At 43.9% G+C, this 24,078-nt stretch overlaps 2 protein-coding genes across 17 annotated transcripts in view; one reads left to right on the top strand and one right to left on the bottom strand.

Moving 5' to 3' along the window:
* Window positions 1-819: 819 nt before the first annotated feature.
* On the bottom strand, window positions 820-14,149 carry ARV1 (ARV1 fatty acid homeostasis modulator). The gene is made up of 6 exons (XM_019757364.3): window positions 13,889-14,149; window positions 7,524-7,643; window positions 5,862-6,015; window positions 2,932-3,156; window positions 2,103-2,249; window positions 820-1,488 (listed from the first exon to the last, which is right to left on the bottom strand). The coding sequence occupies exons 1-5, from the start codon at window positions 14,111-14,113 to the stop codon at window positions 2,107-2,109; spliced, it is 867 nt and encodes a 288-aa protein (XP_019612923.2). The 5' UTR covers window positions 14,114-14,149; the 3' UTR covers window positions 820-1,488; window positions 2,103-2,106.
* Window positions 14,150-14,314: 165 nt separating this feature from the next.
* TTC13 (tetratricopeptide repeat domain 13) overlaps window positions 14,315-24,078 on the top strand; it is a 76,712-nt gene continuing 66,948 nt past the window's right edge. For 6 of the 16 annotated variants that reach the window (XM_088799071.1, XM_088799067.1, XM_088799066.1 and 3 more), the window contains exon 1: window positions 14,315-14,662. In XM_088799071.1, coding sequence (XP_088655197.1) covers window positions 14,386-14,662 — 277 coding nt within the window. In that variant the 5' untranslated portion in view covers window positions 14,315-14,385. Of the gene's footprint in view, window positions 14,663-18,499; window positions 18,606-24,078 lie in introns of those variants that run through there. The other 10 variants (XM_019757362.3, XM_074316448.2, XM_019757359.3 and 7 more) reach the window with 4 other exon arrangements.

Raw genomic sequence — 24,078 nt, 5'->3', positions numbered from 1 at the left:
AATCAACAAATAACTTTATGATGATCAAGAAAGACTAGGGATGTGTTGAGTATGAATTTCTAAATGGGTGATGTGCTCTTCACTATCTGGGTTAACAGATCAAAGATTTGAAAGCTATGATCAGTGTATTACATGTTTGCCGTTTTCTTCTAATACCTGTTTTTTAACTGACCCTTTCCTTTTGGTTGGATGCCTTTGAACTGGTTTTTCTCCCTCCCTCAGCTTTGATGGCTCCATCTGGTGGTCAACATCCACCATCCTGCGGCTGTTCTGTGATGTCCTAATTGGGTTTGTTCTCCTCTTTTTAAGGATTTACGAGTATGCTGGTTCATTGTCCTCGGGATACATTACAACTCACGAGGCCCTTCATAATCCAACCTTGATGTGACTTCCTTGTGTCATTTGTAAAACTCTCACTACCCACGCCCCACCCAGTTGTGCTGTACACTCTCGGTTCCCTGCACACACGCGTTACATACCCTCTGCCCTCTAGGACTTTGCATGCATTGTCATTCTCTCTACCAGGGATACTGCAAAGTTCCTTTCCTTTCCCCCTCTTCTTGGAAGACCTTCTCAACTTCTAGGACTGGAATATGTGTTCCTGCTCTGTATTTCCCTAGCCCCCTACTGCCCCCTTTACAGCACTTATCATGCTGTACTTATCTTTCTAAATCCATCACTACTCTGGAAGCTTTAAGAGGCCATGTCTTTTCACTACTGTACCCATAGTATCTGACACATAGTAGGTGCTCAGTAGTTATCTGTTGAATGAATGAATAAACAATGAGAGAATAAATGAATGAAAAAGGGAGAAAAAGGGAAAGGTAATGCTTGTCTATTTATTTAATAAAAGCTTTATTGACATATAATTACCCCTATAAAGTGTACAATTCAGTTGTTTTTAGTTATTTCTGGGTCAGCTAATTTTAAAGAGTAACTTAGTTACAGGGGAAGATACTGAATTGAAAATTTACAAAAGCTCAGTTTATTCTGATTTTATTAAAATTGTTTCTGTTGTAACAACACAAAATATTATTTTAAATACATTATTTAAAGACTTTGACATTTAAATTAGGAAAGATACAAACATTCCAAGGAATGAAACATAGATCTTTTATTATGTGTGAATCATGGATTTATGTTCCTCTTTTAATTTAAATGCTTAGCTGAAGTAGTCTATAATGTATAAACCTTCACTTTGTGCGACATGGGTCCCTGTAGCAACACCCCGCGTGTGTGTGTGTGTGTGTGTGTGTTTCTGGGTGTGTCTGTGGGATCTGCATGTGGTTTAGTGTTTCCTGTGTGTGGGGGAGGGATCTGTGATGTCACAGGGCTGGTTTCAAATGCCATAACCATTGATTTCTTTTTCAGGAAGTTTATCCAAATCTTTGCTTCATTTTATGCAACAGGAACGAGGAGCTGGTTTGTATTTTTTGTCTTCTCTTTTACAGATGCAGCTGGTCATGCCACACACAGTAAAGAATAAAACTGTGGATAAGAAAAGAAGTAATTAGAATGGCTCGTTCTGCTGAAATCAAATCAACAGCTGCTCATTAGGGTAGGCCCTGTGAAGGAAGACACAGAGCAACCTGAGGCGTGTCTCTCCTGGCACCGCACTGCCCAGTCTGTCAGGCATCAATGAACAGGAGGAATTTTAATATAAGACATGGACAAGTATAAAACGTGAAATAACAAAGGAGGATAATGGTTTGCACATGACAGGTGGTTTGTTAAAGACAGGTGACCTTATTTTCTTCACCAGAAATCATGACAAGTAGAAGCACTTGTGGAAGTGGGGCACAGTATGTGGATAGTCTCGGAAGATCCAGGACAAATGCTGTGGTTTGGGCACTAGGCTGGGTACTGGGCACCGCGCTCTGGGTGTTGGGCATTGGACTAGGCGCCGGGCACTAGGTACTAGGTGCTGGGTAATAGGGGCTGGGCAGGTATTGGATGCTGGGGGCTGGGCACTAGGCTCTGGGTGCTGGGCAGTAGGCTCTGGGCACTGGGCACTGATGGGTATGTAAGGGCCCTAATTATGGTCAGCGGCCTCTGTCTAACCAGAGAAGGAGACCTGTCTGAACGCAGGAACACTCCTGTACCTCCTCAGAAGTCTTGAGACATATAGATGGCACAGTCACTCCCAACGTCCCATTCCATCCTCTGGAGGAGATAGACCACGGTGCTTTCCAGCAGTAAGCCACTCAAGATGGCCAGAAAGGAGAGCTTCCGGCTGGCGTTCAGGGTCACTGCAGAAGAGGCAACTGGTAAGTTCCTCAGAGTTTAGTTACGTTATACTGTAATTATTAAATAATATGTAAGTTATGGGGCAGTATGAACGGAACTGTTTTGTGAAGCTGTTTTAGAAAATCTCTATTTGTTCCTATTAATTTATGCTGTTACTTTCTCCCACTTTTCCACTTTGGAGAGAGCCAAAGTATCTGCTTGTAACAAAAATATTCTTGAAGTCAAGACACAGATTTCCATTAATATTAAAAGGGAAAATAACAAAGAATAACAGAAAAAATTGATCCTCTTGGCTTTACAGTTGACAAGATGATAAGCATCATGATAAAAAGTATCAGGTAACTAAACAGCTCATTTAAAATAGCACTTGTCACCACGTGCAGGGAAATGAAGACACACCGGGTGGCTTCTCCCTTCCTTTGTACAGTAGGAAGGGTCCTGGCTTGACCACGGCCAGACCGATCCCCTCAGGATAAAGATAATGCATATGAAAGCGTTTGGAAAACTAAATAGGGCCATGTGGTTACACTGAACAAAACTGACGGCGTGCTACCTGTAAGGCACAAGAGCAATGTTAGGCCTTGTCATTGTTCTATGAAGATTTCCAGTGTTTAACAGGTTATCTAGAAATAAAGCTGTAAGCTTTTGCCTCAGGCTGTGAAGACAGAATCAAACACAACGTGCCTCTGATTGCCTGAAAATTGGATGTGAGGACAAACACTTTAATGAGCCGCAGGCACAGCGGTGTGTAGTCATGCTCCCAAATGACAGCCGGGATCAGCAAGAGCTTCCCATAGCTCGACAACAACAGGGCTTTCAGCAGCAAAACCGAGTCGGGGTGCTTTTCTTCTGCGATGGGGCGCTCTACCCACAGGAAAGTAAAAATGCCAATAAAAAAGGCAGCTTGTTCTGAGGAGGAAACAGAGGATAAAAATATGAATGTCCTTATCCCAACTGTATCCCCTGCAAACAAATAAACCACAATCCCAAAATACAGCTCATCAGCTGACTTCATCAAGAGACTCTTTATCAAGACCAAATTTTCTTTTCTTTCTCTCTCTCTCTCTCTCTCTCTCTCTCTCTCTCTCTCTAATAAACTCCTGCCTTTTGTGGCAAATCTTGCTGGTATGACGTCAAAAATATTTCAACAATTCTTCCATGAAGTATTTCATCACCCACTGAAGAAAAGGTAACTCTGCCAGAACTGTCATCATCCGTTTTCTGAAGTTCCTTCTTGGAAGTAAGATTCTGTCTAAATGTCTTTGGTGCTGGAGATCTCCACGTAGAGAACACAGAACAGAGACTTTTCAGTCTGGAAGATGGGGCCCAGCCTAAGGGCTACACGGGAAGACGTTTTCCTTTGTTCATTCATCCACTATTTATCGAGTGCCAATTACCTACAGGGTTTTGAACACCTAAACCAAAAACTTCCTTTTCCAACTTTAACAAACTGAATGCAACGCCTCATCGTCCCAGGGAGTCACTCACAGAAGAGTAGAGGCACTGGTTCCACTGGTGTCCCACGGTCAGAACAGAGACAGTGCATCCTGTTCCCACTAACTAGCAATGGGACATTTCTTTTCACTGCGTTATTATTTGTATTAAGTGGTTAGTCCTCTGATTACCCAGCTGTATATGTTTTGAGTGGCCTGTCCCATAAGCTGTGTTATTTAGGTTTCTGCAGAATCAGGTTTTTTCTGGAACACATATATCACATTACAGGAGAAACATCTGGATTCTTCAGAAAATGTTTTATAGTAGGTTGGTGCAAAAGTAATTGCAGTTTTTGCAATTACTAACCTTTAAAACCGCCATGACTTTTGCACCAACCTAATAATTGAATATAGTCAAACTAAAGAGGTTCCAAATAGAGGTGAGTAGAACCCATAATTTAGAATGGTTAGTCTAAATGAAATTTAATATATTCTTCAGGGGACATATGCTGTCTCCCTTCAAAATGACTGAAGGGCTTGTCAAAGGCAAGCATCTGCTCTCACCGGAAGCTCTTATAGCCTGAGGTTTAGACAAAGAAATAGTAAAATTGGAGAAACTCAAAAAGCTGCACCACCATGCAAGACGCTAGAGAGAAGGGCTTCTAGCACTGGCAGAGATAACCTCCACAGCCTCCTACCCAGAACGTGGGAGGGGTAGGAAACTCACCAGCCCTGGGCTCTGCAGCCTCCTACGTGACAGGTGTCAAGCAGCCCCCCCGCCAAGGGTCTGTACCCATTAGCCCCCCCCCCCAAGGGTCTGCACACATCAGGTGGATTCAGTAGGAGCTGCCACCCACACAACCACTCTGTGCAGGCCGCAGTGGGGAACACATGGGATGGGAACCCAGAGACTTTTCCGGCCTAGAGCTGATATTCACTCACTGTGCGGCTCCTGAGAAGTCACTAGCCCTTCCTACAGGTGTAGACAAGGCAGAACTCCCAATCTACGCACAAAAGAGGATGGTTGTGACAAGTGAGTTGACGATACCATAAAAGCAGTGTTTGAATTATAAAATGCTATATTTATGTGAGAAAATTTTATAAGCTGTTTTAGGGATTTGTAACCTAATTATGGATTAGATTAAGACACAAAAAAGTAACAACAGAAATTTCTGATTATCAAAATATCACTATCCTACTGTAGAGTAGGTCCTATAGGAATTCCAAACGATTTGAGAACAAGCCTGCTTTATTTCTTTTTTGAATTATGGACATAAAGCAGTTTATCTTTAGAAATTTTAAAAGGCTTTGCTTTATAGTTTAAAATGATATTAGGTTCTAGTTCTTGGCTTAGGGGATGTGTTCAAAGATATTTTTAATATTATTCTGTATATTTGGAAATTCTCAGCATATACATGAATTTTAAAACCACAGGATGGGGATGAGAGGACCGAAGGAGTGGGGTCAGATAGAGAAGGGGACAAAAGAGGACACATAGGGCAGAAATATGACACTGGAGCGGACTGGAGACTTAATACTACTAGAATAATGTTCCATTACAATCAAAGAATTTTAGAAGCAGAGAAGCATGAAAACCAGTAAGTAATACAAGTCACAGAAATTAATTCAACACAATTCTGACCTAAGTCAAAAATTCAAATACTGAAGAAAAACAATTCCTAAACTTAAGGAATTTGGGGGAGTAGCCAGCGTCCCTGCGCACAGTCAGATAAGCAGTACTGTTAAATACATCGCGTAGGTACGAGGCCATTAACACAATACATTGGCTAAATGCCTGGCAATTATAATCTGTTTGAATAAAGATGGGACCTCAGTCATCTTCTGATTGGATAATTAGAAATCCCATTTAAGAATTTTACCAACAATATTATGTCTCAAAATATTTTCTGAAACTCTCTAATCTGATAACATCCATCAGATGGATAAAGACCCTCTAATCTGATGGTATTTCCGTACCATATTTGTGGTAACAAATGAAAAAACAACAAAGCAGATAATTTAGACAAACTCTCCTAGCAGGTTAGTGGCAGTACTGCAAACTTAGGCTCAACTCCTGTACAAACTAGCTCCTCTTACCAACCATCAAGGCCACGTGCCTTAATTTTAACCACAAGAGTAAATATGGGTTAGCTCAGAACAGAAAGCATGGCTTGTTCCTACCTAGAGAAGCAATTGCAAACAGTCTGTAGAAATCCCACTCCTTAGCGTATCGGATGAAATCGTCAGGGTCGGGGTTCTGGGTTGAGTCTTGGAGCTGCCACCATCTCAGGTATGCTTCACAAAGCAAACAAAACATGCAGAGCTTTCCATGCAGCTGGTGGTCAGAGACAGTGCCATTCAGTTAGGTGAAGACTACGCAATTGTCCTTAAGACCAACAGGCACAGACATACGAGGGATGTAGTTTGTGCCCTACACAGCATCTAGCACAGAATTTATGTGACTCGTGGATAGGTGGAAGTAGCAATAAGAGAACAATTTAATCTGACGATTCCATGATAAGAAACTATTAGACTGAACAGGAATTTTTTAAAAAATGCCCCTAGACTAGACGAGTTATAAATTAATACATTGAAAGACAGCAAGTAAAAGGTGCAAATCAGCTGGAAATTCTAGAGTCTGAAATTTTGGCAAAACAGAAAATACCAGGCACCAAGAACTGGCTTTTTTCTATCGTTTCTCCTACGGGTTGAACTTTACCGATACAAAGTGGGAACTACAAAGCCAGTGCAGCGCAGGGATGGGTCTCAGTGTGGGCTTCTGAGCTCCCCCAGCTGCACAATGCGGCTCCTGGCTGCGAGTGAACCCCCTAACCCCTGGGGACTTTTCAGAAATACTGATGCCTGGATCCCATCCCCATTGAGTCTGATTTAATTGGTTTTGGTTGAGGCTTTAACATGAAAGGATTAACCACCGCCCCCTCCCTCTTTCCCAGGCAAAGTTTGAGAATCAATGCTCTAGTGATTTAAAAACTGCCCTGGTTCTTAACTTGGGGGTAGGGGTGGGGGGCACAGGGATAAATAAATTGCATGGTTACTGTCTGTGTTAGCTCAAACTTAGGGTTGCCAGATTTAGCAAGTAAAAATACAGGACACCCAGTTAAATACGAGTTTCAGCTAAACAACAAAGAATTTTTTTGTATATGTAGGTTCCATGTAATATTTGGGACATATACTAAAAACAGTTATTTGTTGTTTACTTGATTTTTTAATTTAATTGGGTATCCTGTATTTTCTGTCAACCCGAGCCGAATTATTAAAGAGTTCAAAATCCAATACACTAAGTGTGTATTCTGAAAATCCCACTTTTACAAGTTAAGACTTTTCTGATTAAGCTCAATGTTGTCACTCATCTCAGGCATTCCTTCAAGAGCAAAGGATAAAACGCAATGAATTTGTTGTTCAATATTTTTCTTCTAATGTTTGCTTCTTTCAGAGAGTGTAATTCTCTCCCTACCTGGATATATTTAACTTTTATTCTATTAAAAATAATTGATGTCTGTTTCAAAAGGTAACCTTCTAAAAGGCAGTGATCCAGGTTATGGTTTGTTAGTTTCCTACCAGTGACCACATTCTTAAATATTCACTAAACATTGTACACCTAAAAAAAAAAAAATTAATGCCTGCTATTTCTAGAAACTCTCATATATTGTCAAGATGGAAGAACCACCTTCATTAGAATTTTTAAAAAATAATGTTCTTTAATTCTGTTCAAAATTATTATTTTAAAATGCAAAAACATCAAGTAAAATTAGAAATTATTCTTTTAAAATGTAAATACACCATCAAGCAAAATTAGAAAATAAAAAAATTATCACAACTTACGTTTATTTCAGTATTGAAAAGAATATGCCTGTAGGCCTGGGCTTTGCATAAAATAGCATTAATCAAGATTATAACGGGATCATACTCGACATATTTGTCTACAGGTTTCTGGCAAGATTTCTGAAATAATGAAAGACAATATTAGAACAAGCAAATTTATACATTGTGAAATCTTAAAGGGTTTCAAAAGAGCAGAGTCTATTTTAGACTTGTATAATAATAAGGTCCTATCAGCATTTATTTAAATAAACTTCCATTCAGATACAGACTGTTCATCTATTTAAGACCTGATTTTAGAAATGACTAAATATAATCTTCTAGGCTAGAAACATTAATCTTTTAATCTCATATTTAAATCTAAAAACATATTTGATTTAAAATCTGATTTTAGGCAGAAAAGTATTCCAGAAAAGTCTAATTTGAAGGCATCGTCATAAAATAAATTTCTAGTGTACTTTCATTGATAAATTGTTGTCTGTTGGCTAGATGGCCCCCAACTTTGTGTCCCTGAAGCATGATCTGGAGAAAAGGGTTCAGAAAAGTAACCCTGTACCCAGAGCTTCTGAGAGTTCCAAGCAGTAATGAATATGGCAGTGCCAACAATCCAGGGGTGGCAGATACCAAGAGAAGCCTGTTTTTTTCTCCAAAACAATGAGAATATGGAAAGAAAGTGGTCCTTCTCTATTCCAGTAGAGACACTAGAGAATGCCGGCTGTGTGTAAGGAGCTGGCTTGTGCAGTGGTTTTAGGTTACCCAAACCAAGCCTCCCTGGGCTTTCAGCAATTCCTATGAAATGTTTTTTTTATTTTTTGGACACAAGTGATTACAATGTTATCAAATCCCAACACTATTAGAACATGTAAAATGTAGGTGTACAAGAAAGAGCAAGCTCTTTAGAAAAGGGACACTTGAAACTGTTAGTTACAAAGTTACATCACTGTGTAAACTAGTGGCTACAATTCAAACACAAAACGTTTTGAAACTGGGAAAGGATGAAAGCAATAGAAATGATGGATACGCGAACATTCTAGGACAGCCTTTAATTACATCGAAGTGCAGAAGAAACAAGAAGTGCACCCAAGAGCACTAAGCTGGCACCCCAAATAGAAGGAAAGCTCAGATTCACTTCCACTTTCTGGAGTTTCCCCGCCTCATTCACATAGTTCCAAGAAATGACTATGTTTGTCTAGTCATCAAGTGAACCAACGAAGGGATATGTGCCAGTGCCTCAAACTGAAACCCACCTAATAATAAAACTGAGGCAAAAGAGGTTCATAATTCTGCAGCCTTTTTGCTGAGCAAAGAGTAAGCCAGTGTGTCTAAGCAGAAGCCACAGAATCGGAAATTCTACGTTCATCACGAGAGCTGTTTTCTAGATCCCGTTGCTGAGCTCCCCATATGGAGAATACCTCCTCTCTTCATAGGAACAAGAGTGGAAGACCAGAAATGAATGCTACGTGCTACTTCATTTTAAAATGAAACCGCAGGCTGGTCACCTCTCTGTCCTTTAAATGTTCTCTAAAACCCATCTTCAGACAGCATCACAGGTCTAAGATAGGATCTGGAATTTTAAGGAGGTAGGCAGAAACCAGCAGCAGGAGACACAGCCATCACTTGTCTGACAAACGTTTTGGAGTGGCTGGTACATTCCTAACGACAGCTCTCTGTACTTGGCCATTTCTATGGATCAGGCACTTCCAAGCTGTACGATATTCACCTTGAGACCTACGTATCTTTCCTCAAGGACCTCACATTTTACAAGGGAAGGCAAATAAACATGTCACTGTAGGTGCTACCATGGCATGAGCCCAGGGTGACATGAACCCAAACGGAAGCAGCAGCTTCTGGTATCATGTGATATGCTCTGTGCTGTACCCATCTCACCTTCTTAGCATTCTGAGGATTTCATAAACATTGAGAATTCATTCAAGTCTGCTCGTTCCCTCCCCAGTAGTTTAGGCCTAATTTTTCCTTCTTCTGCCTCTATTATTTACCTTTCCCTGAATGCTTCCTTTACCTTGAATGTAAAGAGTAAAACCATACACACAAAAAACAAATGTAGTAAAACATTCTATTGAGAGATAGCTAAATTTAGTAGATACTTTTTTTCTTTTTACATTGGCAAAATTGTTTCATTCCACATCATTTACTACTTAACAGGCAGTGTCCTGAAAGATAAACTTGTCCTGTAATTGCTACAGCACAGGGACCAAGCACATCCTGGGGACTCAAACGCTTCCACCACCGGTATCTTAACATGCTACAACTTACTTTATGCTGCTGTGTTCTCCAACTCCCTAGCAAATCACATGTCTTTCAGAGTATAAATTGGCTAATTTCTTCATGAATATTCTTGCTGCTTCTTCCTTCCCATCACGTCTAGGACGACCCCCTTCCCCATTCATTCTCAAATCTGTTTAATTTTAGCTCCATAATAAGCAAACATTTATCTTAAAAGTGGAACCCACTAGAATTTAAGCTCAAGGCCAGGGCTGTGTCTTATTCTTCTTTGAACCCAACATCTAGGGGTGGAAATTGGATACTGTAGTTGAATGGAGCTGACACTTAAGAGAATCTCAAAGGAGTCTTGTTTTGTTTTGTTATCATAATAAATTTATCAAATATCTGAGCACTTAAAATAGGCCAGGCACTACAGGATATTAAAAGCACTATATCTTCAAGCATAATTATAATAAACTGTGAAATGCTGAAACAGAAGGAGTGGCTAAAAGCAAGAGACGTGGATGGAGGAAAATTAGGGAAACACAGAAAGGCAAGCTGGGAGGACCAGCAACAGTAAGACAAGCGCACGGGGAAGGGCAATTAGGATGAAAAGTACAGGGAGAGATCAGGCTGATGCCACACACAGAGGGACGAGACCGAAGTACGTGTGAGTTACTGGCTGTAAGACCACTTAGAAACTTTGGATATTTTTTCACAACAAATAGCCTGATATCTAAAAAGTTTTTACTTTTTAATCTCAGGACTTGGAGAGCCTTTAAAACATTAATTATTTTGTGGTATAATTTTTGAGTCTAACATCAACTAAATGATGTTTCCCGGGTTATGCTGTTTTGCCTATTAATATGCATTAGCATGATAAAATTGAGGACATTACACACTCTATCTCATTAGGAAATGACTGTATATGGTAATGAATCCACAATGTACCGTATGACCATTCAACATTCCAAATATAACGCTAAAATCTGTCTCCTGGGTGACAGAGTGCAATGTTTGACAGGGGCTGTGGGGGAGGGCGTAGCTGTTTACCTAAACCGTTATCCAATAATTATTTTGTCTTTCCATAAATAAAGGTATAGAGAAGCTAATGACTAGGAAAGGGATTTTGTTGTTAGCTTACTCCCGATAATTGAGGAAAAAAAGATTATTTTATATTATTAAAGATTACTAACTAAAGTGCATAGACAGATACTAGCTTTTCTCTGGACAAAAGACTATATTCACTATTATGTGGATGCCATCTTTCAGAGGGATCATTTAACTGGACCAGTCCAAAAGTCATTTAAACCACATATATAATAACTTACTGTTCTCTCCCTCGTACGAGAATTGCCAAGGATATGATCCTCTAAAAAGCTAGAAATGGTTCATGCATTCAACAAATATTTATTGAGTACCTACTATGTGTCAGGCACTGTCGTGGGGACCCAGCTACATTACTGAATAACACATACATAATCTCTGCCCTTGTGTAGCTTACATTCCAGTGGGAGGAGATACGTAAGTCAATTATATAGAACATCAGAAAATGATAGATGCTATGGAGAAAGACAGAGCAGGGAAGGGTGATAAGGTGTAACAGACTTAGGTGGGGGATCACCATTTAATAGGGTGGTCAGAGTAGGCCTCTCTGAGATGTTAAAAAAAGAAACATTTGAAGGAGGCGAGGGAATCAGCCCGGGAGACAGCTGAGAGAAAAGTGTTGCAGGCAGAGTGCAAAGGCCCTGCAGAAGGAACTCGGCGGGTTTAAGAAGTCCCGGGCGGCCAGTGGGACTGCAGTGGGATGAGGGATGGAGAAAGTAGCAAGAGCTGGTGGAAGGCCTTCTTAAGTCAGAGTGAGGATTCTGACCCGAACTCTAATGCAATGGAAACACTGCAAGGTTTGACCAAGGAATGGTGTCATCTATTTGAAAGTTACATTTTCAAAGCATCAGTCTGGCTGCTGTGTGAAGAGACTGAAGAGGTGCAAGGGTGACATAGGGAGTCAGTTTAGAGTTATGCTAACAGTCCAGGTGAGACATGGTGGTGATGTGGACCGTCATGGTAGCAGTAGAGGTAGCGGAACTGGAATGTAATTTGAACATAGAGCTAACAGGATTTACTGAGCAACTAAATAAGGAATGTGAGAGAAAGAGAAAACTCAAGCATGACTCCAAGGTTTTTTGGTCTTAGGAACTAAAATGGTAGCGTTTCCATTAACTGTGCAAGTTTGAGATGACTACTGAAAGCCAAGTGGAGAAGTCCAGGAGGCAGCTGGATGTCTGAGCCTGGAGTCCAAGGGAGGGGTTAGGTGGACGTCGACCACAATTTGGGAATTGTCAAAATTTAGATAGAATCTAAGGCCATGAGTCAGAATGGGCTCTCTAAAGGTGAGTGCGTAGACAGAGGCCCAAGAACCGAGCCTTAGGATTAGAACGTAAGGGAGGTTAGGCAGAATCAGAAAGGGTGAGAGGAAATAGCCAATTCGCTAAGGAGAAAACTACAAGACACGGTGTCCTGGCAAGTGCCCACGGCATTTCCAGGAAGAGGACGTAATGAGGTCAAATCCTGCTGCTGGGTACCTGAGAATGGATTGGCCAAGTGGAAGTCAGTGGTGATCTTAACAAGAACAGTTTCTAGTGAAATGGTGGGTGGAAAGAAAGCCTGAAGTAGATTCAAGAGAAACTAAGAGAGGAAATAAACATGTAAGTACAAACATCTCTTAAAGGATTTCTGCTGTCAAAGGGAGGAGAAAAACAGCATGAGCTAAAGGAAGAAGTAGGGTCCAGAATTTTTTTTTAATGGAAGAAATAGTGGTGTTTATGTTGGTGGGAGTGATCCAGCAGAGAGCAGAAGGGTATTTCAGGGACATCCTTAAGTAAATGGAAGAGGACGGCACCCAGTGCACAGGGGGAGGCAGTGCCTTTAGACAGCGATGCCAACAGTTGTGCCTCAGTGACCGAAGGGAAGATGGAGCACGTGGATAACGAACGCTAGTACTCCTGGGTTTATGCCAAGGACATGGAAAGCTGTGCAAGGTCTCTGTTTTCTTAGCAAAGCAGGAGAGGACGTAGGGGAATCTTGAGGACAGAGAAGGAATGTGACGATTGTTCCGAACCACGGAATGTGAATGGCTAGTGAAACATAAGGTGATAGCCAGATGGCATCAAGGGCCCACATGAGGTTAGTGATTATGAATTTAAGGTACGTTTCCCCAGCAACATACAGTACATACAGTACAGCTGTAGGGGTGTAGGGACAGATCAGGCAATATGTTGGATTTAACCAGGGTTGACATTTTGCCAAGTGAGGGAAACCCTTTGAGAAAGGAACAGAAATTGACGGTGCATGCGCCAGATTGTACCAGTTGACAACAGATTAAACAGGTACATGTGCACACTTTGTCTACTCCCTTGTATATTCCTACAGGTCATGTTTTTCTAATTTATGAGAAAAGCATCTGATCAGAAATGGGATAATGTATTGACTGCCTGTCATGTGACAGGTTCTTTGCTATGCCCTCAAAAGAACCTCCAAATTTGTGACTTTTTAAACATAAGATCATTCCCTATAAATAGACTGAACACCTTGAAAACAGAATTTTTACTTCCTCTTTTGGTTTTCATATTCCAACGTCTAGCATAGTGCTTTGTACACCATACAATTACGACGATGGATGAAACCTGAAAAAGAAGTATTTCAGAAGAATTTAATACGGGTTATGGAGTGTAGGGATGGTAACACTTATCGATCAAGGGGAGAACACCTAAGAATGAAACAGCTTTGGCGTGAACCCAAATGTCAACATTATCTGATCTTTGAATTTGTCTGCACAAAACCTACATCTATCTCCGCCCGAGGATCCGTTCGCCCGGTTAGGTCTCACCCACAAATATGACCGATATGAACAAAGCAGTGTACGGTAGTGAGTTCTCCATCACTACAGGTATTCATGCAAAGGTTTGACAGGCAGACCTCGAACGGGTATGGCAAGCATCGGACTGAACGAGCACTATATTAGAGGATCCTGAAACTTGATTTCATCACCCTAAAAAGCTGCTACAGATTCCACTGTCTCTCACGGTCCCCAAATCTCGCCGCGCCATTTTCTTTCCAAGGACACCCCACACCTGACAACTCACACAGATGGTTATCTTCAGCACGCCGTGGTTATAGTCTCGGTACAACTCCTTGGCCTCCTGGTTGCATTCGATGCACCTGTATTGGCAGGACGCCAAGGCATTAGTGGCAGCAGGAGTCGCCGTCAGCCCTTGCCCGCTGTCTCCCCCCGTGCTCCCCTTGCCCGCTGTCTCCCCTTCCGGAGTCCCACTGCCGGGCCGTAGCCCACCACGCCCACCAGTGCCCATTTCCACGCCACTGGGGCCCAGAACTTCCGATCCAGTGGCGGGGAAGACGTCAGACGCCGAACCGGAAAGCCTGCGTCGCGCGGTGCCTGCTGGGATTTGTAGTCCTGGCACCAGAAACGAGCCCCAAGGCTGGCCCAGCCGGGACTACAACTCCTAGCAGGCAATGCCAACCCCCTCCCGCCCCCTTTCCACGGCCCACCTGCCCGCCGCGGGTGAGGGCTGGGCGGCCGCTGCGCGCGGCGGGGGCCGCCGCACATGCGCCTTGAGGGAAGATGGCACCTGCCCGCTGCTGGTGCTGCTGCTGTTGCTGCTGCTGCTGGGGAGGCGCTGTGACCGCCGCGAGCGCCGCGGGGCGCGTCCTGGTGCTGCTGCTGCTGGGGGTCCTGTACGCCGGGCCGCGCCCGGGCGTCCTGGCCAGCGAGCACTATACGCCGCTGTCCCTGCTGAAGCAGGAGCTGCAGCACCGGCAGCAGCAGGAGGCCCCGGCAGGCGGCGGCTGCAGCCCGCAGTCTGGGGACTGGGGGGACCAGTACTCGGCTGAGTGCGGCGGTGAGTGGGCGGCAGCGGGCGGGCGTCCGGGTCGCCGCGGGGCCGGCGCAGCCGTGGGGGCTGCGAGCCCGGCCGACGTGCCGGCAGCCCGGGCCTCTCCGACGCCGCCGTGGCGTGTGTGCCTGGGAGAGCCGGCTCTGGGAGGTGTCACGCCGCGGCCGCTTCCCGCCGCTCGCACCCTCGCCGCTGGGCGCCCTCGTCCCGTAGCCGCCTTGGCGAGGGAGGTGAATGGAGAAAAGAGCTGACAGCATGCTCTGGGGCCCTCGCTGCTGTTGAAAGGGTGGACGAGGAGGGGCAGGCGGCGGGGGCAGCCCCGGACCCGCGCGTGCCGTGGGAGCGAGGGAGGGACCGACGGACTTAGGCGGACGCGGGCCCTGCGGCGGGGCCGTGCCCGGAGCGGGGACGCCTGGCCCGTGTAGGCCTGGAAATCAGGTTTCCTGACTTCCCGGGCTGATGTATTAAATACAGTCGCTGAAAATTCGATCCCTGGAAGAAAGAAGAACAAAAGAGCAAGCCCGTTTTATCTGCTCGTTAACATCTTGCTTCCAGTTGTTAAGGATTGACCTGTGACCTGTCAGGTGTCTCCCAGAGGGTAAAGGGGCCCCGCAGGCCTTGAGCCTGTGTCAGCTGTGCGGCTCATTCATTGAGATGGGGCGCTGTTGGCCTCAGTTTAGTAAGTTATGGTAGATGCGTCAGGAGCAAAACACATGTGTGCGTTTTTTATTCTGACGTGCTGTACTGGGTCCTTTCACCCTTCTGGCCCCTCGTCTTTTTGTCTTTCGCTGTGTGAGTTGCCTTACTTGCTTTTGGAAGGTCTGGGCCCACCTAGCTCAGCTTTTATGAGGTGACTTTTATGGCCTGACAGCAGTGTTCTTTAGCATCCTGTACCTGGGAAGACAATACGTATTTTTTCCGTTGAGATGAGATGTCAAGATTAGCACGCTCTGATTGCCTTTTAGCACAATCTGGCTTCCTTGAGGAAGTCTCACTGGGGTATGTTACATCGTATAGCAGGCCTTGGCTAGTAACAGCGTCAATAACATGGCCAGCATTGCATAGTGGGAAAAGAATGGCTCTTAACTCTGTCACCTTCTGTGACTCCCAACAAGTTAATTGCCTGTCTTTGCAAAATTGCCTCCTCTGTAAATAGAAGACACTATTACCTAATTACAGGGTTTATTTTCTTCACAAGTGTGCTGTGAGGAAAATGAGAAACAGCTAACATGTCTGGAGTGCTTGCTGTGTGCCCGACGCTGTGGTAAGAGCTTGAGGGCAGTTAGCCTCTGAGTCTCTCAGAGCACCAGAAACTGCCTCATTGGATGGCCTCCCCTTCGCTCAGATGAGGAAACAGAGGCACAGTGAAATCATCACTTTCCTGAGATCCCCCAGCTGTGAAGGGAGGAGCCCAGGTGGTTAGGCTCCAGATAAAGCTTGTCTTATACACTAAGTGGTAGTAGTAGGAAAACACACCTGTAGTACTTACTAGTACGTGTTGTGTAAATCTTCATTTCCTCTCTCCTCTCACATGTAGTCATGTGATGCTCACTGGCGAAAGGAGACCCATATTCTAGGCAATGGAAGATAGAAATCCACTTATATTATGAAACCAATAGGTATTTTTGATCTAGGTGGCTCATTTCACATCTGCTGTTCCCTGTAGCTTTACTGGCTGCAGCATGTAACTGTGGTAGAGACTCTGAGAATGTCTCTCATTCTCCCTCCTTTATCCTAGACAAGTAGGAGGAAGCTGGACCCTCTGAAACGTGCCCCAGCTCCTCTCTGACCTAAGAAGGACAGATTTACCACTAACCATGCGCAGCCTGAGGGGCTGGTACTCTGTGTCCAGAGCCCCCATGTGATCACCGTAAGGGTCTGGATAAGTGCCAGGGTCCAGAACTAATTATTTCTTCAGAATCAGACTGACCTGACCTTACCAACTATTAATCATGTCATCGTCACTTGCTGGCTGATCCAGCCCCAGACCTGTCCATATCAGGCCAGTCCCTGTAGAGAAGGCAGAAGCAGCAGCCTAGCCACTTTTCAGAAGCCTTCCCACAGCTTTCAGATTCAAATGGATGAGTTGATAGCAGCTTGGGTCAAAATCTGCACACCTGCTGGTGAACTGTATATACATTCTCTTAAGACGGAACCCCAGTGATTGTAGGGCCAGAGACAAGGGCTGGTGGGAGCCCTGGCTCTGAATAGCGCACTGGCAGTGGCTGACCGTGCAGTGCGGACCACCATCCAGTGGAACCCAGGCCCAGGGAGCAGCCGGATGTCAGTGGGCTGGGCCCCTACCCCTCTGCAGGTCGAGCTGCAGAGGTCATAAGCATGGATGATGCTGGTGCTATGGTCTTAGCCTGAGTTTTACTGTCCCCAGGCCCCTTCTACTCGGTCTCTTCCAGCACATTTTCACATGTCACTTTTTATTTGAAAAGCATGTATAAGCACCAACTTCTGACTGTCTCTGTTTTCCTGTGGTGAGAAGAATTTTTTACTCTTTTAAAAAATGAAAACGAATGTACATATTTTTCAAATAAAAATAAATTTTTCTTGTTACCTCTGTGCTGTTTTTAGTTTGGAATTGTGGGAAGAAATAATGAACAGAAGATTTCCCCCAGTTCTTACACTCAGTTTTAAACTTGTAAACACTATATACATTCTTATTTAATCCTCCTGACACTGAAGTAGGTACCGCTTTTATCGCCATTTTATCTACTGTGAAACTGAGACAGAGAAGATAGGAGAGGTTACACAGTAAGCAGTAGAGTCACAATTTGAACTAGGCCGCCCAACCAACTGTTTGTGCCTTATCTCCTCAGTAATATTTGCATATTAGTATAATATCTTACTAATATTAATGATAAAGTCCTATACCCTTAAGCATGTTTGTTGAAGGTTATATTCTTAAATAACTTCTAGAATTTTGTATTTACGTATGTGCCAGGATGCTTCACTGAACCTAACATTTTGACGCCTAGAGCCAGAATGGATCTGTTCTTTCTCTGAAAAGCGATTTGTGTGCCTACTAGATGCTACGCAAGTGTCCTGGGCCCTGAGCACACAGCACAGCTGGCTGAGCTGGAGGGGAGCCTGTGCTCTGGTCGGGGAGGACGGCGGTGTACAGCAGGGGTGTGGGGACGCTACTGTGGGAGGTGGCCAGCGAAGGCCCCTGCTCAGGTGACATGAGCAGGGACCTGGCTAGAGTGAGGTTTGGAGAGATCTTAGCAATATCTTAATGCGACACTGACATTACAGAGTGATAAAGTGTAAGTAAGTTGTAACTGTCCACAGATTTAAGAATTCAGGTTCTCTGTCTGCTCTTCCTGCCAAGTTTAACTACACTTTATTCAAACGTGGCATTCGTCTGTATTAAACATATCTTTATGTTTCTAAGATCATCTAAGACGTATTTTAGGAGTTCAAACATGCATTTCTAGTAAAACTTGTTTCTCTTTTGAAAATGTAGTATTAACAAGAACAATGAATTTATGTGATTTTTTTTTTTCTTTTTATTACCTTCTTGAGACTTTTTTGTCTGTTCCTAAGTAAGGTAGTCTTGTACTTGATATCTTAATGGTGGTTTTCAAATAACCACCGTCTTCTAACTGGTGACTATGCTTAATACCTTAGTCAAGTGCAGTGAGTAATTTACAACCTGAAGTCATTTTCTTTAGTTTGTTGAAATGAATAATCCCAGAGTTGAGTTTATTTTGCCTTAGTTCTTGTGGAGAAAAGAGCATTAGTATCTGTCTCATTTGGGAGTTAACTGCCAAAGAAAAAAATGAGGAAGTAGCTCTCAGCCTGGCTCCGTTTTTGACCAAGCCAGTAAAACTTGAAGATTGCCAGTGTATGTGGTATGTTCTTCGTTGAGGAATCAGCCGTTTAAACACGTGAACTTGGTCTCCCTGCTCACTGCACTGACATCGTTGCTGGGCCTCAGGTGAGAAGGAATCAGGAGAGGGAAATTTTTATAATGAGAGCTATTTCCTTTTTTGTCCTGGCGACGAGGAAATGAAGAACCACATTTTATGCTCAGTCATGGCCAAGCGCGCTTACTCTTTCTGTTGCTATATTTGCTCAATCCTTTTGTGCCGTGGCCCTGATTTTCTGATTGTCATCACATACAGTTTTGTGGCACCTCTCTTCCGACCTTCTTTCAGGCACGCACGAGCACATGAGCCAGTGTAGAGTGGCTAGCAGAGACCAGGCTCGGAGTCACGGACGGCCTCCTACGTCGTTCTCCCGCCCGCCCTGGCCGCTGTGGCGTCTCCGGGAGTGGTCTGCCTCTTTCAGAAAGTCCCTGTTAAGGAGTCGCTCCCCCTGGCCTGAGCCCGAGGAGGTGCTAGCCCAGGGTATTTGCCCACCCCGTGGCTCTTCCATGTGGCTCTATTGTTAAGAACCACATCTGCCCCTCGTAAGGTCCAGTGCTCGTGTTCGTGTTCAGCTCCTGGTGATGAGGGTCCATTTTCTCTCCCCTCTGGATGAGAGCCTGGGTTTTAGAATCTACCCTATGGAGACCATGCCACAGGAAGTGGCAGGGCTTGTTCTGTACAAAACCTTTTCAGGAAGTCTGCTATGGCGTGTAGACACGGCTTGACTTCATTGTACTTAATACTCGGCTGACTGACTTTTAAAGCTTCCCCTTTTCACAATGTGATGTTTTACAGAGGTCATCTTACCTTTTTGTTTGGTCTCATTTTCTTGCAGATAGAATATATGCAGCACTTATTGAAGTACCATAGCAGAACTTTAGTACTTTTCACTGTGGATTAATGTTTTCCCACATTTTCCTTCTGTCATCTTTTTTCTTTTTATTGAAATAGGACATATGCGCAGAAAAATCTACATATTACAAGTATATAGCTCCATGGATTTTCACAAACTGAACAACTTGTGTTAGCGGAAGGCACCCTAAATCAATGTGGCATCTGTTTTTAAGCTTGCTAAGAACGTCTCCTTGCCTGTTTCCCTAGCTTCTTTGGGAAGTGCTTGGTATGGCTTTGTCTGATTCAGGACCCAGCACAGTGGACTTCCTCTGTGTGCGTGGGGGCTGGCGTTCCTCAGACACTCAGGAAGCCGGCATCAGTCACATGGGCCACCCTCTCCCTCATGAAAGATCAGTTGGTGTCCCTTGGGACTGTTCCTGCCTGTTTGGGGTTTTTGGAGCGACTCTGTGTTCCCTGGTCACTGATGTGGTCTCATCACTGCCCAGCTGCTTCAGCTGTCCCAGGAGAGTTGACATTTGACAGTACATGTGGGTTTATGAGAAAGTCTTCAGCTCTTAAATGTATACGCTGCTCGGAGCACCTGACACGTCTTCAGTCCCGTGTCTGACCCCAGGCTAGGTGAGCAGCCTCCGTGGGTCGGCTGGCTGCCCAGTTTTTGGCCACGGCACCCTCCATCCCTTTCGGTTAAGCCACTTAACTTGCTTCCTCACCTCTTTTTCCATCTGTGCCGCTGACCAACTCCTTTCTTGTGGTTTTATACATTCTTTACATGTGTTAATACTTTTATGTCGGTTAATACAGCTTTGGTCAGATTACATTCATACTTCGTTAAAAAGCCATTCTGTCTCTTTCAGGTGGCTTTACAGATCCTTCTTCTAATGGATGAATGATATATATTGATTTTATAATCTAATTCTCAGTAGGCAGCCTCTATTTTCCGATTGTTTTATGGTAACTTACATATCCCCAGAGCTGATGAGTAATATTTTGTTAGAATACAAGAAGTATATACTTCTTCAGGGGAGAATTTTTCCTGTTCTTACTTTCCTGTTATTGCATTCTAAAAGAAATTCACCACTGGGACATGGGACAATATAACGTACAGTGGCTTAAACAGTGTTTGTCTTACAAACGCAGAAATTGGTGAAAGCAAAAGGCACTGCAGGTTGATGGTGGCTGCTTGGCCTTCAGGGAGCCCCCCTAGCCACGGGGATGCTGTCTGCTCTTCCCAGGTTACCCTCCACCTAGGGCTAGAATTATCAGTAACTACCTGGCACCTGGCTTCCGCGTTCTGGCCTGTCCCTGGGAACAGCTCGGTCATCCTTGTTCTCAGGTGAACTGAGCACGCTGTCTGTTACAACGAGCATGAGGCCGTCATGTGATGACCACAGCCCAGCAGCTGTTGAAGTCCTTATAAAACATTTTCCTTCGGGGATTGGCCATGAGTTTGCTATTTGCAAGTTTTGGTTCAGTTTTCCCTTGCAGACATGGATTTGTGACGAATACATACTACTTCCAATGCCACCTTCTCTAATCACTCGGAGGGAATGCCCTCCTCTTATCTGATTGAGAAAGAAGCAACCAGAAGAGAACTTGCTCCCCCACCACCCCAGCCTCAGCCTGCCTCAGCTTCTGCCTTCACCTCTACTTGTGGTGGGATGTGCCCCTTCTCGTCTCCCATCAGCATACAAATGGTTGTAACAGCACCCTCCACCCTTGAAAAAACAAATAACAAAGACAGGGCCTCATCTCTCTGCCTCCTATTTCCACAGAATTCCTCCAGATGTTTATGTGTGCTGCCTCCATGCCTCCAGTTCTCTCTTGAACCTACGTAGTCAGCTCTGTCGGGGAGGAAAGAGTTCTCCTCTACCCTTCTAGGTTCTTCTGGCTGGTCTAAGTTAAACTGACACGAGACAGACTCACAGGAGAAAAACCAAGTTTTCATATGTGAGGGGGTTCCATAAGAATATGAAGCCCACAGCCTGTCAGGCAGCGGAGGCTTATGGACCATCATGAGTGAGGAGAAAGGAGCAGAGGTCTGGGACTTCAACACGGAAGGAGAGAGTTGACAGGGACATGGGAAGAGCAAATGTTTGTCATGCCCTGCAGAGACAGAGACACAGGACTGAACCAGCACATCTTGGCTAAGTTTCTCCCCCAGTTCACTCTTTGTAGCAATCTCTGGTGATAGCTCCCTTCCTGCCGTAGGCCCTCCATCTAAATTCCTCGAGGCAGTAAAGGAAGAGGCAAAGAAAAACTTCCTCAGTCCTCTGTTTCTCAAAAATAATCATCCTAAAATAATCCTCATGTCAAAGAGACTCATTTGGGGTAGCAAATTTTGCTCCCCTACATCTCCACCCATCAGCCCTTCTTCCAGTCAGCTGTGTGAGGTGTAGAGGAGTGGGGAGAAGAGTGATGGCCTTGCTGTGCCTAAACCGCTTCCTGCGAGGACCCAGCATTGGCAGAGGGAGTGGTGGCAAGTGTCCCATGGACCTTGATTGATGCAGTGGCCTAGAGCACAGATGTGGCAAGTCAGCTCTCTGTTTCTTTGTGACCTTGAACATGTCCATTAACACTGAGCTGATTTCCACGTGTGTACAGTGAGCCTAAGTAAGGTATGTTCTACCTAGTTCCGAGGATGGAGGAGTGAGAGAGATCATGTTTGTGAAAGCATTTATTAGGTTGGTGCAAAAGTAATTGCAGTTTGAAAGGTTAAAAATAATTGCAAAACTGCAATTACTTTCGCACCAACCTAATAGCAAGCTGTAGTACTGTGGAGACCAAAGTAAACTTAAGGAAAGCAGGAGGAAGAAACTGACAGGAAAAAACCAGCAGTTTTAGCCTAGATGTGTATACTGACACTCAGCAGTCGTTTTCTGTGAACAGCGGGCCTTATGTCTGTTCCTCACACTAGCCCGATGAGGGTATGTGCTGGTAGTTACTGTGATGTGGGGAACCCGAGGCCAGGCGACACAAGGACTTGCCCAAAGTCAAATAGCCGGTTATGCTTCTGAGCCAAGTCTTTCTGTCCCCACAGCCTGGCTCTGAACAACTCCATTACTTTGCCTCCAAACTAATTAATTAACTTTGAAGTCAGGGAAAGAGTAGATTTAAACATAGGAGTTAATTCTCTGAAAATACTGGTGATGTTTAGACAATGATCTAGTAAGACTAATCAAGAAAAATGAGAAGAAACAAATATTTGACTTTAGGGATAAAGGAGTATAATGAAAAATGAAAATCATGATAACTTCGTAACTTTATGGCAAATATGTAGAACAATTCAAAGAGTTGGCTAGTTCTTTAGGAAAAGGTAAATGACCAAGTTGATTCTCCCTCTGCCTCTTAAATATCTTTTCCCCACCAGATCAGCTCTTTTCTTTCATTAAACTTAAGCTTCCTAAGCTTTCTCAGAGACCCGCCAACGTTCCCTGCTTAGTCATCCACCGTAAGAGAATGGTTATCAGTTCACACGGGCGGCTCTTGTCTCTGGAACGTCCGTATGTGCAAGACATGTGCAGTTCAGCATCTCACAGGCTCTTGACTGAATCCCAAAGGTCGCTCTTCCCTCCGAAACGGTTCTTCCTCTTAAATGTCCATTTCAGTTAATGGCACCAATTGTCTCCTAGCTGCACAAACCAGATACCGGTACCTTTTCCCTCTTCCCAGGCCTCGTTTTTCTCACAGCGCTGTCTTTTTTGCTTCATATGTCTTTTTAGGCTGTGAACATCCATTTCAACCGAGCGGCCTCTGCCTTTGTTTGGACGTTTCCCACTGTTTAATTGGCCACGGCCTCCCACCTGACCTCCCTGTCCTTCTCTTCTCACACAGCTGTCTGTGCTCTTTCCTCCTGTGTAAGCCTTCTGTGATTTCTTAGTATTAAAGAAGAAAGGGAATAGATGATGCATGGCCTGGATACTAGAGAAACATGAAGAGGAAGTAAAGGAAATCAGAAGCATTATACAGAACCAACCCAGAATAAATGAATTAGAAACAGAGCAACAATAGAATTGATGCAGAGATCCAAGAGTTGGTTCTTGCAGAAGATTAAACAGACAAACCTGGGAAGGCTGTCGAGTGAGCAGAGCAAATGTACATCATGAATGACGGGATATGTGCGATGGAGGCCATTAGAACGAAGACAAAATTAGAAATCTCTGCTAACAAGGTTAAAAATAGGAAGCAATAAAGAAGTGTCCAGGAAGACGATGTAGCAGAAAAACATGAGATTTTGTAATGTGCTTTGAGAATATTTCTGCACCATTAAGTTTTACTTGTATGACCTAAGCAAGGAGGAAAACAGGCTTTTCCTAATTTCATGGAAATTACACCATTTAAATACAGTTTGTTGGGTTATTGTTGTAAAATAACTGAAACCATAGTGAGTTAAATATTTGTATGTTGAAGAACAGATTGAACTTTCTGTCCCAGACAGCGCTAATTACAACTGTACTAAGCTATGTCTCTATGGCACACCTTCCCAAACCCGTGGGAAACGCTGATGCCATCATCTGATACAGGTGGGGGAAAGAAGCTAGAACATAGTTACAAAAATCCTAAGTAAAATACTGGTAAACTGAAGCCAGCAAGCAACTAAAAGAATAATCTGCCTTGATCAATTAGCTTGTTCTAGAACCATAAAAATGGTTTAACTTCTTTTTCGGTTCAACTTCTAAAAAAATGGAA

This window comes from Rhinolophus sinicus, chromosome 6 (genome assembly GCF_057876585.1).
Source record: "Rhinolophus sinicus isolate RSI-liver-muscle chromosome 6, RSI-T2T, whole genome shotgun sequence".
Classification (NCBI taxonomy): Eukaryota; Metazoa; Chordata; class Mammalia; order Chiroptera; family Rhinolophidae; genus Rhinolophus; species Rhinolophus sinicus.
Note: the sequence above shows the minus strand (reverse complement) of the source record. Positions and strands in the feature narration are given on the sequence as shown.

What these genes read in the sequence shown, in the direction of transcription:
- ARV1 (XM_019757364.3), bottom strand. Translation starts at nt 14,113, where the DNA reads ATGGGCACTGGTGGGCGTGGTGGGCTACGGCCCGGCAGTGGGACTCCG. An exon ending in TTTTCAATACTGAAATAAAC is followed by an intron (nt 6,016 to 7,523) that starts GTAAGTTGTGAT and finishes TCTGACCACCAG; the next exon opens with CTGCATGGAAAGCTCTGCAT. An exon ending in CAATTTTCAGGCAATCAGAG is followed by an intron (nt 2,250 to 2,931) that starts GCACGTTGTGTT and finishes CCTCTTCTGCAG; the next exon opens with TGACCCTGAACGCCAGCCGG.